We start from the raw sequence: 12,633 nt of genomic DNA, 5'->3' as shown, positions 1-12,633 counted from the left end.
CGTATCCACAAGAATCAAATATAAATTGGAGTTATTAAACGCTGTGTCTCACACTGTCAGCCCAGCTTCTCGATCATGGACCCTCACTAGTTGTCAGTCCGGGGCATACCGCTCACTGAAGCCTCGATGCAGTTAATCTGGCCCATCTGTCTCCTCAAATCAGCCCGCGTTTGATTGATCATGTTTTGACAGGTGCAAGACTGTGGAAGGACAGGTATCTTAGTAGAATCGATTTGATTAGCTCGTGCCATAGTCTTACCTAAAGGTGAACGGTGAAAAAAATAAATTAAAATATATTTTAGATATCAATAAAGTCCAAAAGCATCCATTCATTTCAAAGCTCATAGTTATGCCCATCGTATAAATCCTATAAGTAGATCAACATCGTAATGTCTTTGTAGGATGATGCATTGGAGTAAAAGTGAAAAAAAAAAAAGGGGGTCAAAGTAAAGCATCTTCTCCGTTGATCTGTCTTGGCCTGTAGAGGAGACGGCATGGCAGCTTGGCTGGGTGCCGTCCACACTTGTCTCTGTCAGTCTCCCCACGCCCTTCAGCGTTCGATCCAGGCGCGATGGGCCTGTTTCTTCTTGAAACAGTACCAGGGACGCGGTTAAAGTGTCAGGGCATAAACACACCAGATTCCACTTTGGGTTATTACAGTTAAAGTCCCGAGCGCAGCTGGTTGGGAGGAACATGCAGGGCTCAAGGCAATCCCACCACCACCTTTTTAATAAATCAAAATATGATCTCATTGAGGTCAAATATGCCCCTGAAAAAGCTTTTTTGTAAGTTTTGTGTAAACAACTCTCAAGCTCAAAACTGCTTTCCCAAAAGACCTGTGGGAAAACTCCTCTACGGGCAGAGTAGCCTGTACTTACTGTATGTGTAGCCTGTGTTTATTTGTCTGTATTTGATTACATGTGGACTTTCTTCATGCTTACCCTCATGTGTGGGGAATTCATCTCCGTTGCTATTATTTTACTTTAAATTTATATTAGTTGATAACTTCAACAGAGGTCACAATATACACCAAAATATATCATGTGACAAGGTCAAAGCATCCGATCGGATGATGAGGCACACATAAATAGATTCCGGGGCTTTATTTAGCCCGAAACTTTATTCACCCAAATGAAAAACGAATGTAGGCTGTAGAGAATCTTGGTCGGGCGGTCGGTCCGGTAGAGGTCAGTCCGCTTTAAACTGTCGTAGCTCACAGGGCCTGACTCACCTTGAACAACAACAACGTCATTGGCCTCTAGTATATCGCCGGGGGCAACGGTGACACTTCTATTTTTAGCTTAGCCACGCGGCGCTATTAACTATACCACCTGCAATGGCGCTGTGGGGCTTGAGTGACGTCTCATTGGTTTAGCTCCCTGGGGAAAGAGGCATGGGTAATCGACAGCAACGTCAGCTAACACGTGTGATGTTTATTTGCGAATGACTCACTTCCTGGTCCCCCCCCCCCCCCCCCACGCCCTCCCCCTCCCCTGCCTCTCTCATTGACCTGCTATGTTAGTGATTTGTTCAGATAAGAGTGTTGACTCAAACCAGGGAGGCTAAAGCTCCCTCCACCAGCCTATGCTATTGTGTGTCACCACCACCGGCCGGCCTAGTCGGGCTTTTGTCAGCCTGGTGGCTTTTTTTTCAAAGCTTTTATACGATGGCCCTACACCGGCCTGTCCTGCTGATCCCATGAGGGCCGCCAGACTTTGCTGAGCTCGGTTATCCCGGGCCACCATAATAGTGGGCCCCTCCGACTGGCGAAACTCTGGTTTGATTTACAAGCCTGTCCGTCAACCTTTTCCTTTTTTTTTTTGTTAAACTGCCCTGCGTTGGCTTTCACTGTCGCACGCAAAACACGCAAACACTGCGACTCTGACGGGAAACCAGCTCCGGCAGATATTTGGTGTCATAGTGGTGTCGGTTCATGTTTACACTCTGAGCGAGCATGACGGCGCAGCGCTAGAAGCCGGTCAGTCCGCAAGTCTCCTCTGTCTGTCTGTCTGTCTGTCTGTCTGTCGGTCGGTCGGTCTCTCCTTCTCGCTCGGCTAGGCGGCTGACCAGCCCTGGGATGGGCCGGCCTCTCGTGCCTTTATGGCGTTTGTACTGGATTAGCTGATTTGGAGAAAAAGTTTCAAAGGTCGGGATAGATTCCAGAGACGGAGGGGAAGCCGGCAATAGGGAGAGAGAGCGAGCGACGGTGAGAGAGAGAGAGTGGGGGAGAGAGAGAGAGAGAGAGAGAGAGAGAGAGAGATCCAGAGAGTGAGTGCTGACTGCGTTTCTAAGAGAGGACGGAAAACAAACCAGGAAAGCCCAGACACTGTGCGGTTTTCCAAGAGCGTGTGGTTAAAATATGTGCTCGACCGGTTGCCTGACTCTCGCTGGATCCGTTCTTGTTGCGAGGTAAACAGAGAAGGGACACGGGTGCGTGGGACATGTAAACGTGGCTCCACTGGGTACCAGGTGAAGCTTCGGCGTGCCGCGTGTCCTGTCTCCTTTGAGCCAGCGTATGGACGTCCAACATGGGCAACAACGCGTGTGGCTGCGTGCGGTCCCCCAAAGAGGATTACTACGTGGACCCCAGGAAGGCTCCCCTCGTCCCCAGCGGACAGAAAGAGCACCAGGGACGCCGCTACTTCCAGAGGAAGAAGAGGAAATCGGAGGTCCCTCAGCCTGGGGAGGAGCCCCCATCGCCCGCCGCGGTGGACCCCACGGATGGTCCGGAGCTCCGGCACGCCACCGACGACCGCCCTGCAGAGGGTCCACTCCCAGGCGGGGTCAGGACCTCGGCCAAGGAGCCGGTTGGAGGCCAGCTAGGCGGCGCCGGCGTCGGAGGTGTCCGCGTCGCGGAGCCCCGTACTGAATCAGGCTCTGGGGCGACCGAAGGAACCCAGAGCTATGGAGGATCGGCTTCAACCGATCGGGTGGAGGTCCATGGAGCCAGGACGTCTGTGGGTGAAACGCCCGGCGCTGCCGCTCACCTCCGCTCCGAGGGTGGAGGAGGTGGAGGAGGACGAGGAGGGAAGAGCGTCTGCCAGCCGTGGCATGGGCCGAAGAGAGCTGCGAGTTTAGGAGCAGCGGAGCAGACTCCGCTCGGAAGTCCAGGAGGATGTGGAGGATCTCGTGTGGAGGAGAGCGAGGAGAACTTTTCCACTGAAACGAGGCAGAGGAACGGCAGAGTGCTCAGGGGGAGAGGGAGAGCCAGCTCCCGCTGTGGTTATGGAGACCGTGCACAAGCCTTTGGCCAGGGCATGTCTGCCAACCACGAGGTAACGTTTAAGTACATGTTCATTATAGACATGATGACCAGGATACGTGAGTGTGTCTGGCGTTGGGATCGGTGGATCGTGGTGAAAAAAAAAAGAAATATCATGGCTGATCTAGGCCTTACTGTTTTTATTTGGGTGCAGGCTGATGGGGGATTTGTTTAATGATTGTTTTGGCTGGTGAGCGGTAATCCTTTGTGTTTAAGTGGAGACACTCATTCCATGCTGGGTTAATCGTGTTCTTACAAAGTCACATACCAAAGTACTCTTCCAGCCAAACTTTCTGCACAACCAGTGTGAGCTTTGAGCTCCTTGGATACCCTTTGCTTCACCACTGGGACTAGGAAAAATGTTTCCGCTGAGAATGAGTAGGCCTCATACATAGTTAATGCAATAGAACATAACAACCACTGTATTTTTTACAACATGCAAAACAAACCCTGAGGTATAACCTGAGAATCGAATTATGTCAAAAGAAGGTAGTGCATTATAGTCGGAGAGAAAAGTTGGATTCCACAATGACTTCTCGAGATGAGGGCATTTGTATTCATCCAACTATTGTGGATACAATCTTGATATTACGATTGAAAGTTTGCCAATTGGCATCATAAAGTTGCGTGAATGATTGAGTGGTCCTTGAACACTCTTGACATTTTGATTGCCGGACTTAGTCATAAATATCTGCTAGCTAGTAAAAGTTGCACTGGAATTGTTGATTTGGTCATGTGGTTATGTGTATTCAAGCATGGTGCTAATGGTTGGCACACTGTTTGGGTTTGATGCTGTTTAAACCAAAAAGTGGCTATTAAACGATTCCAAGAAGGGAATAAAATGAAATGTATAGCAGGGTTAGGGTCAGGGGTTAGGGTTAGGGTCTGATTTATACCGGGTATTTATTTAAACGTCAGGTTTACTTTAATAGAGTTAATGTTTTATCTGGTGAATTGTGTTTGTTACAAACATGTTACATCCCATAAAGTCCTATAAAGTTTTACCTGAGACATAGTAGTTTATTGCAGAAATGAGCTCCTTCATGTTAACACAAAAATCATTGAATAAGTCTTCATGTGGATGTTTAAGAGTGAGTGTATAAGAATCACGTGAGGTCTGCGAATTAAGGTTTCATGAGATCAATTGTGAAACATTGATTTGCAGTGTTGCGTTACCTATTATGTCTTCAAAGCCAGTCTTTATCAAATTGTGATAAAACCATTCAGTGACCATAAGTTACATAAACCAGCTTTTGAACATTAGTCGCATAAGACACACTTTATTACATTTACCGGTACATTTACATTTACGCTTCTATCCAAAGCTTCTTACTAGAATAAGTACATTGATCAGAAGAAAGAAACAACAATATATCGCTGTAGCTACTGTAAGGATGTTCATAGTACAAGTGCCCAGCACTAACAATGCTAGGTTAACCCCTTCCTTGTGTTCAACAAGATAGCTGGGCTAAGATGCTACACGATGCTAAGTGCTACGTTTAAGTGCTAGGACACAGCATTCAATAAGTACGTATGAGGGGTGATTTTAGGAGAGTAAGGGAGGAGGGGGGGGCGTTTGGGGCATCACCTCATACATAATTATTACTACTCAAAGGCCATGGCCAGTGGTAAGACAGAGTCATCAACAGGGCTTATGCTCCCAGTGAGTTTATTTAGCAAACAGATGCACCCAAAACATTCATCAAAACAATTACGATGGAAAACATGATTGAATGGACAAAGCAACACCTTTTTTCTGTAATAACAAGCCATGATACTCCCTTTACTAAACCTATTTATTTTCAATTGCATATATATATTTTTTTTTTATATTTTTCGATCGTTTATTTGTCTGTTTCAAGAATAGAATCCAACATACCTGATGTGCTACCAGTACACCTGTGGTCCTATGCCACCAGCCTTCCTATCTATCTTTCCTGTCATGTCCATAAAATAGCCCGTACATACAGTGTGCGGCAGGTATCTCACCTGTGCCCTCCCTGTGTAAAAACCCCAGATCTCTGAGCTCCCCCCTGTGTGTGACCCCCAGATCTCCCAGGACCACATGATGGTATCTAACCTGTGTCCCCCCCCCTGTGTGTGACCCCCAGATCTCCTAGGACCACATGATGGTATCTAATCTGTGTCCCCCCCTCTGTGTGTGACCCCCAGATCTCTGAGATCCACGTGGCAGGCCAGTCCGAGGACATGACGGCCAAGGAGAGGCTTCTGTTCTGGTCCAAGCAGATGACGGACGGCTACGTTGGGGTACGCTGCGACAACTTCACCACCTCCTGGAGGGACGGCCGGCTCTTCAACGCCATCATACACAAATACAGGTACTGCTGTTGTGCCCGACTCACTGCCTCGTTGGTAACACAAATCATACACAAATACAGGTACTGCTGTTGTGCCCAACTCACTGCCTCGTTGGTAACACAAATCATACACAACTACAGGTACTGCTGTCTGTTGTTCTGAACTCACTGGTCTGATGACACATAGAGACACTGCTGTTGCTCTGAACTCACTGTCTGGTGACACAAATCATACACAAATCATACACAATTACAGGCACTGTTGTTGTACTGAACTCACTGGTCTGGTAACACATACAGACACTGTTGTTGTACTGAACTCACTGGTCTGGTGACACAAATACAGCCACTGCCAACTTGAAAAGGTTTAATCTAACTGGATATATTAATTGATATGTTCATGTAAACAGACTAGTATCTCTTAGTTTTTATCTATGACATGTTTCGACTACTTCCTGCATTCTTCTTCAGAGGGGTCAGCTGTGCACTGCTGACTAAACTCACTGGTCTGGTAACACAAGTACAGGCACTGCTGTTGTGCTGAACTCAATGGTCTGATAAATCACTTCCTCATGATGGCAATTCTTAGATGATGTTATCATTGCTGTGCTGGATGCATGCTGCTGTTTCTTGTGGGTTTCATTTTGCCCATTGCGGCCCGGCAATGGACATGATTCGGTTTATAATCGTTTTTGCATATCAAATGTTTCGATCAAGTATTTTGTAATATCAAAACAATCGTATGTACTGTGACGACTCTGACAAGGCTGTGGTGAGCGTGGCCAGAGCCAGAGTATACTGGCTCATTTGCACACACTTGCGCATGCAAATACACCCATAAAAACACACACACACACACACACACACACACACACACACACACACACACACACACACACACACACACACACACACACACACACACACACACACACACACACAGAAGCACACAGTTATTTTGTATACAGGCAATCAGTCAGAAGCGTTTCCAGGATGGAAGAGGGCAGGCAAACGTTCGGTTCAAGGTCAAACGTTTGCTGCTTATTTAACCGCTGGCAGTTGAGCAAATAAGGAGATGTTTCCCTGCTGTCTGGTTCTGCTTATGACCGAGGCATTTCCTCTCTGGCGAGTATTCCCACATGCTTTTGCCAAAATATTTACATACCTCTGATCGCACTGGCCAGTATTCAAGAGCATTCATAATAGATCAGACGAATGCTCATACAATTTCATGGACATAGCCACCATGCAGATTCAATTAGCTCCACTGTACGTCTAATTAATTTACCAGTAAACAATTGGACAATTCAAAGATTGCTCCCTATCCTTTGATCTGTTTATCAATATAATTTCTCTCTCCTTTAACAAAGCTTTAACTTTAACTAAGCTTTGTTTGTTAATCCTTCCATCCTTTGTCCCTCCCCATGTCTGTTCGTTTGTCTGTTGTTCTGTCTGACTGTCTGTCTGTCTGCCTTTCCGTCTGTCCGTCTGTCTGTCTGTCTGTCTGTCTGTCTGTCTGTCTGTCTGTCTGTCTGTCTGTCTGTCTGTCTGTCTGTCTGTCTGTCCTCCTATCTGTCTGTCTGTCTGTCTGTCTGTCTGTCTGTCTGTCTGTCTGTCTGTCTGTCTGTCTGTCTGTCTGTGTCTGTCTGTCTGTCTGTCTGTCTGTCTGTCTGTCTGTCCTCCTATCTTTCTGTCTGTCCTCCTATCTGTCTGTCTGTCTGTCTGTCTGTCTGTCTGTCTGTCTGTCTGTCTGTCTGTCCTCCTATCTGTCTGTCTGTCTGTCTGTCTGTCTGTCTGTCTGTCTGTCTGTCTGTCTGTCTGTCTGTCTGTCTGTCCGTCTGTCCGCTCCTCAGGCCCGACCTGGTGGACATGAGTCTGGTGTCGACCCAGTCCAACCGGTCCAATCTGGAGCAGGCCTTCGATGCGGCAGAGCAGCTGGGCGTGGCCAGGCTGCTGGACCCCGAGGGTGAGCCCCCATTCATCCACTCATACTGCATTCATCCACTCATACTGCATTCATCCACTCATACTGCATTCATCCACTCATACTGCATTCATCCACTCATACTGCATTCATCCACTCATACTACATTCATCCACTCATACTGCATTCATCCACTCATACTATATTCATCCACTCACACTACATTCACCATCCCCATTCTCACCACCGTCCACCTCAGCATCATTGTCCTCCCATCATCATGGCTCCTCAACCTGCTCACTGTTAAAGTACAGTAGGAGTGTATTTTCTTTCATGGAGTTATTCTCGGAGATGAGAGATTATATATCGGTATGTTTTGATTATAATACGGGCGCGTCTTCTTTCTTCTTCTCTCTGGTTAGATGTTGACGTCCAGTCTCCGGATGAGAAGTCTGTGATAACGTATGTCTCCACGCTGTACGACTCCTTCCCCAAGGTCCCCGACGGGGGTGACGGTATCAACGCTAACGTGGGTCAAACAAACAAGCAAACAAAAACATGTTCCCCGTCGATGTATAACCTTATACCTTTGAACCCTTTCTGCCCTGAAGAGAGAGCGATGATGACTAACGGCATATCTAACGGTTGTGTTGTTCCAAACAGGACGTGGATATTAAGTGGGTGGAGTACCAGAACATGATCAAGTACCTCAGCCAGTGGATCAAACACAACGTGACTGTAATGTCAGACAGAGCATTCCCCAACAACCCTGTTGAACTCAAGGTAGGCAGTCCAGCCGAGCAGGCACCGCTCTCACTTTAGCGCCGCTAAGATGTGTAGGATTACATCGTTTGGTAGTTAGATTCATTGCCGTAAATAGGTGTTTTTTTTTACAGTATTTTTTTATTATTTGGTGCTAATTGAGTACCAATTATTATTCGAAAGGCTCAGTTTTCTGTATTCTAATCTTTCAATTTGAATATTGAAATACTGTATATGACCCTTTTAACTGAGTATCATTCTTATCTTGCAGGCACTTTATACACAGTATTTACAGTTTAAAGAACATGAAATCCCACTGAAGGAGAACGAGAAGACCAAAATCAACCATCTTTATGAGATGCTTGAGGTCAGTACCACAGTCGAAGGCTGAACATGTCACGAAGGTCATAATATTTCCCAATGACCTATGTAGTACATTAGTAACATGTTTTGAAATTGTGTGTTTGTGTGTATCCATGGAACCTTTTGTGTGTGGTATGTGTGCGTGCGTGCATGTGTCTGCGTGTGTTGGTACGTGTGTGTGTGTGTGTGTGTGTGTGTGTGTGTGTGTGTGTGTGTGTGTGTGTGGTATGTGTGCGTGTGGGGTGCGTCTCGTGGCAGGTGTGGATCGAGTTTGGCCGTATCCAGCTTCCCGCCGGCCACCACCCCAACGACATAGAGAAGGAATGGGGCAAGCTGATCGTAGCCATGCTGGAGCGGGAGAAGAGCCTCCGACCGGAGGTGGAGAGGTGGGTGGAGGCTGGGTTAACTACATCCTTATCACGGGTCTTTGGAATCGCCTTATCTTAGTCGATAAGGTTGTTGTGTCAAACGGCTGGTGGCCATCTTCAAAAGTGTTTGAAGATGGCATTGGATTTGAAAAATGTGGACGGGGGGGGAGTGGAGGGGGGAGTAGTTGTGCAGCACTCTCCTCCGTCCTCGGATGAGGTGCCCTCGAGCAAGGCACCTGAAGCCCCCACCTGCCCCCCTGGCGCTGCCCTGCGGCGGCCCGCTGCTCTGGGTGTGCCGGTGTGTGTGCACCTCTGACAAGGTCACTCCTCTGTGTGTGTGTCTGTGTGTGTGTGTGTGTGTGTGTGTGTGTGTGTGTGTGTGTGTGTGTGTGTGTGTGTGTGTGTGTGTGTGTGTGTGTGTGTGTGTGTAAGTGTGTATGTGTTCACCGGCTCCCGGATGGGTCGGAAAGAACGAAAGAATCTCCCCGGAAAAAACGGGACAATAAAGGATAACTTGACGACGCCTTCCATGATCTTGAACTACCTCGCGGGTGCAGTGTGTTTGTGTAGTTGTGAAAGTACACATTACATATATTTTCTTACTTCAATAAATACAGACAGTATGCGGTCTGCTCTGCTACGGGGGTTCAGGCAGATCCTGTTTACAAACCGCAGGGCCGCCTCTCAGCGTCCATCCTTCAGCGCGGGCGTCTCGCGTTCCCACAGCGTCCTATCCAACGGATAGTTAGATAACAAAAACACGAGCAGCGCGGGGCGTGTGCAGGTGAAGAAGGTGCCAGAGAGTGAAAACACGGATCTCAGGCCACGCATTCCACAAAACGGCACCTCCTGTCCAAGGTCCCTGTTCCAACCTGCAGCGATTATCAGCGTGTATCTACAGCCAACGCCATCACCCCCCCAGGGCGCTCATTCCCCAGGATGGGGAGGTTCCTTGCAGCCCTGGCTCCTCATCTGGCTGTGTGTGGACTTGTCGTGGCGCTATAAATACGGGCGGGCGAAGGCGCTCGGCTGGCAGAAGGCTCCCGGAGCGCTCGCCGTGGCTATGCTCTGTGTCCCGCCGGGCGTCGGTCTCCCTGCTCTAGATCCGCGGAGAGATAGGTAGAGGGATAGATAGGACAGCCGTGCGACCATGAACGGCAACCTAGCGTACCTCAGTGGGGTGTCATCGATCAGCAGCAGCACCCTGGCCAGCCTGGGCTCCGCAGAGAGCGTGTACGTGGGCGGCGGGATGGAGCCCCTTCTCTCCAGCAGCCCTTTCTTTCTCAATAACAACCACCACTACGGCATGAGGTCAGCGGGGTCCGTGGCTCACAGGAGACTCAGCTTTCCGGGTTTCTTTGTGAATCTGTGAAGTAAGGCTAACCCTCGCTCTTTTTTGTGTTTGTGTGTTTTTTTTTCTCAGGCTTGAGATGCTGCAACAGATCGCCAACCGGGTGCAGCGAGACTGTGTGAACGGCGAAGACAAGCTGTCGCTGGCCAAGACCGCCCTGCAGTCTGTGAGTATCCGTTTCTTGAAACGAAAACACGCAACGTGATTCGTGTTCGTTTTTTTTGGCCTCGTGGTGTTCCCTTCTTCTTCACGGGGCTTTGGGAACGATCCTTCTCCGTGTGTTTTTCTCCCGGGCGCCGCAGGACGCTAAACGCCTGGAGGCGGGCATCCAGTTCCAGAACGAGGCGGAGATCGCCGGCTACCTCCTGGAGTGTGAGAACACGCTCCGACAACAGGTGATGGACATCCAAATGCTCCTGGACGGGAAGTTCCCCTTCGCCGATCAACTTGTCCAGAGGTACGAGGCTCCTCGCGTTCATACTCGCTTCCACACATTACCCCCGTGAGATGCACCGCGTGAACCGGGGGAGACCTCATGCTCATCACGTCTGTGTTCATCCCCCCCCCCCCCCCCCCGCCCCCCGTTCGACCACCAGAGTGTCCAAACTACGGGACGACCTGCTCTCCCTGAGGACCGAGTGCTCGTCCGTGTACAACCAGGGCCGCACGCTGACCGCTGAGCAGACGAAGCGGATGATCTCGGGCATCAGCAACAGCCTCAACTTCGCCCAGAACGCGAACCCGGCCCTCAGCCCGGGCGGAGCCGCCGGAGCCGGGTCCACCTTCACCTCCTCCGGCCTCGGCCCCGCCCTGACCCCCGGGCTGCAGCCGCAGTCCATGGGGGGCGACGGCGACGGCGGCGGCGGCGGCGGCGGCGGCGGCATGGAGCCCATGTCCCTCCAGCATCTGAAGCACGCGCAGATCCTCAAGCCCATGGTTAAGCCGTCGCTGCTGGACACCGACATGACGGAGGGAGAGGCCAACATGAACTTTGTGCAGGACCTTCTGAATTGGGTGGAGGAGATGCAGGTGAGGCCACCGCGGCTGCTCGGGCAACAGACTCTGGCTCGGCCATGGCCTCGTCAGCGTTGTTAGGAGACGATTTTCTTTAATCATCGATGAAAAAGCAAGAGAGAGCATTTGATTGATTTAGAGTGTTCTTCTGTCTCTGAAGGTACAAGTGGACCGCGGGGAGTGGGGCACGGACCTGCCGAGTGTGGAAACGCAAATAGACGATTTCAAAAGCGTGCATCAAGCCATCGAAGAATTCCAGACGAGTCTGAAGGAAGCCAAGCACAGCGAGGTGAGTTCTGCACAGCGTTGGAAAGCCTCCTGTAACGGGCTGACGTAATGTGTGATAGACCCGTTATATGTTGCACGGGGCTGCAATCTCAGCACCCAGAGCCTTCCACGCCCGAGATGTTATGTGATGATGATGATTTTAACCAGTTGTTTTGTTTTGTTTTAGTTCCAGATGACCGTTCCCCTCAAACACCGATATTCAGAAAAACTGAGCGACTTAGAGAGCAATTACGAGAAACTACTGGTGAGTTAACGGTCAATATTGAATCATCGCATCATGATTCAAGCATTTGCATGGCTGACAACCAAACCTGACGCCTCATATTCTCCTCCACGCCCGCCCGGCAGAACTGCTCGAGGAAGAGACAGAGCAACCTGGAGAAGCTGCACGACTTTGTATCGCGGGCCACCCAGGAGCTCATCTGGCTCAACGAGAAGGAGGAGGAGGAGGTGGCCTTCGACTGGAGCGACCGGAACGGCAACATAAACAACAAACGGGACTACCACGCCGTAAGCGACCGGGCCGTGACCCGCAACGAACTCCATTTTGTAACGCTGCCCCCAGTTCACTCGCTTTATTTTTGCTACAGTGACTGATAGCCGATAGGGCTGTTGGGAGGGTGGTGGTGGGGGGGGTTAAACATGTTGAAGCACATCACACAGGATTTATTACGAGGCATAAAACAAAACATCCCTGCTGACTGAGGTACCTCCAGGCTAGCAGCCGGGTTGGAAAAGCACCGTCTACATTTAGCACGGCTATTAAGCCAGCTAATCGGACAGGAGGGAGTGTCTCGTTGGGCTTTCATGCTGGTATTAGGCGTCTGCGGGCGGAGCATTGACGGTGTGTGTTTTTGCCTCCGGTGGGCAGGACCTGATGAGGGAGCTGGAGGAGAAGGAGGAGGCCATCAAGTCGGTGCAGGACAAGGCGGAGAGCCTGATGCTGGAGCAGCACCCGGCCAGGCCCACGATAGAGGTGGGTT

The 12,633-nt window shown here is 49.8% G+C and overlaps 1 protein-coding gene across 11 annotated transcripts in view; it reads left to right on the top strand.

Moving 5' to 3' along the window:
• The window catches only part of dst (dystonin), a 122,788-nt gene that overhangs the window by 26,140 nt on the left and 84,015 nt on the right, over positions 1 to 12,633 (top strand). For 10 of the 11 annotated variants that reach the window (XM_056609451.1, XM_056609442.1, XM_056609441.1 and 7 more), the window contains 13 exons: positions 5,435 to 5,601; positions 7,434 to 7,546; positions 7,927 to 8,033; positions 8,168 to 8,287; positions 8,538 to 8,633; positions 8,888 to 9,015; positions 10,421 to 10,514; positions 10,651 to 10,805; positions 10,945 to 11,377; positions 11,523 to 11,651; positions 11,817 to 11,894; positions 11,999 to 12,160; positions 12,522 to 12,626. In XM_056609451.1, the coding sequence (XP_056465426.1) occupies positions 5,435 to 5,601; positions 7,434 to 7,546; positions 7,927 to 8,033; positions 8,168 to 8,287; positions 8,538 to 8,633; positions 8,888 to 9,015; positions 10,421 to 10,514; positions 10,651 to 10,805; positions 10,945 to 11,377; positions 11,523 to 11,651; positions 11,817 to 11,894; positions 11,999 to 12,160; positions 12,522 to 12,626 (1,887 nt within the window). Of the gene's footprint in view, positions 1 to 1,574; positions 3,276 to 5,434; positions 5,602 to 7,433; positions 7,547 to 7,926; positions 8,034 to 8,167; positions 8,288 to 8,537; positions 8,634 to 8,887; positions 9,016 to 10,420; positions 10,515 to 10,650; positions 10,806 to 10,944; positions 11,378 to 11,522; positions 11,652 to 11,816; positions 11,895 to 11,998; positions 12,161 to 12,521; positions 12,627 to 12,633 lie in introns of those variants that run through there. The other variant, XM_056609445.1, reaches the window with a different exon arrangement.

This window comes from Gadus chalcogrammus, chromosome 15 (assembly GCF_026213295.1).
Source record: "Gadus chalcogrammus isolate NIFS_2021 chromosome 15, NIFS_Gcha_1.0, whole genome shotgun sequence".
Taxonomy (NCBI): domain Eukaryota; kingdom Metazoa; phylum Chordata; class Actinopteri; order Gadiformes; family Gadidae; genus Gadus; species Gadus chalcogrammus.
The sequence above is the reverse complement of the archived record's forward strand: the minus strand, read 5'-3'. Positions and strand labels throughout refer to the sequence as shown.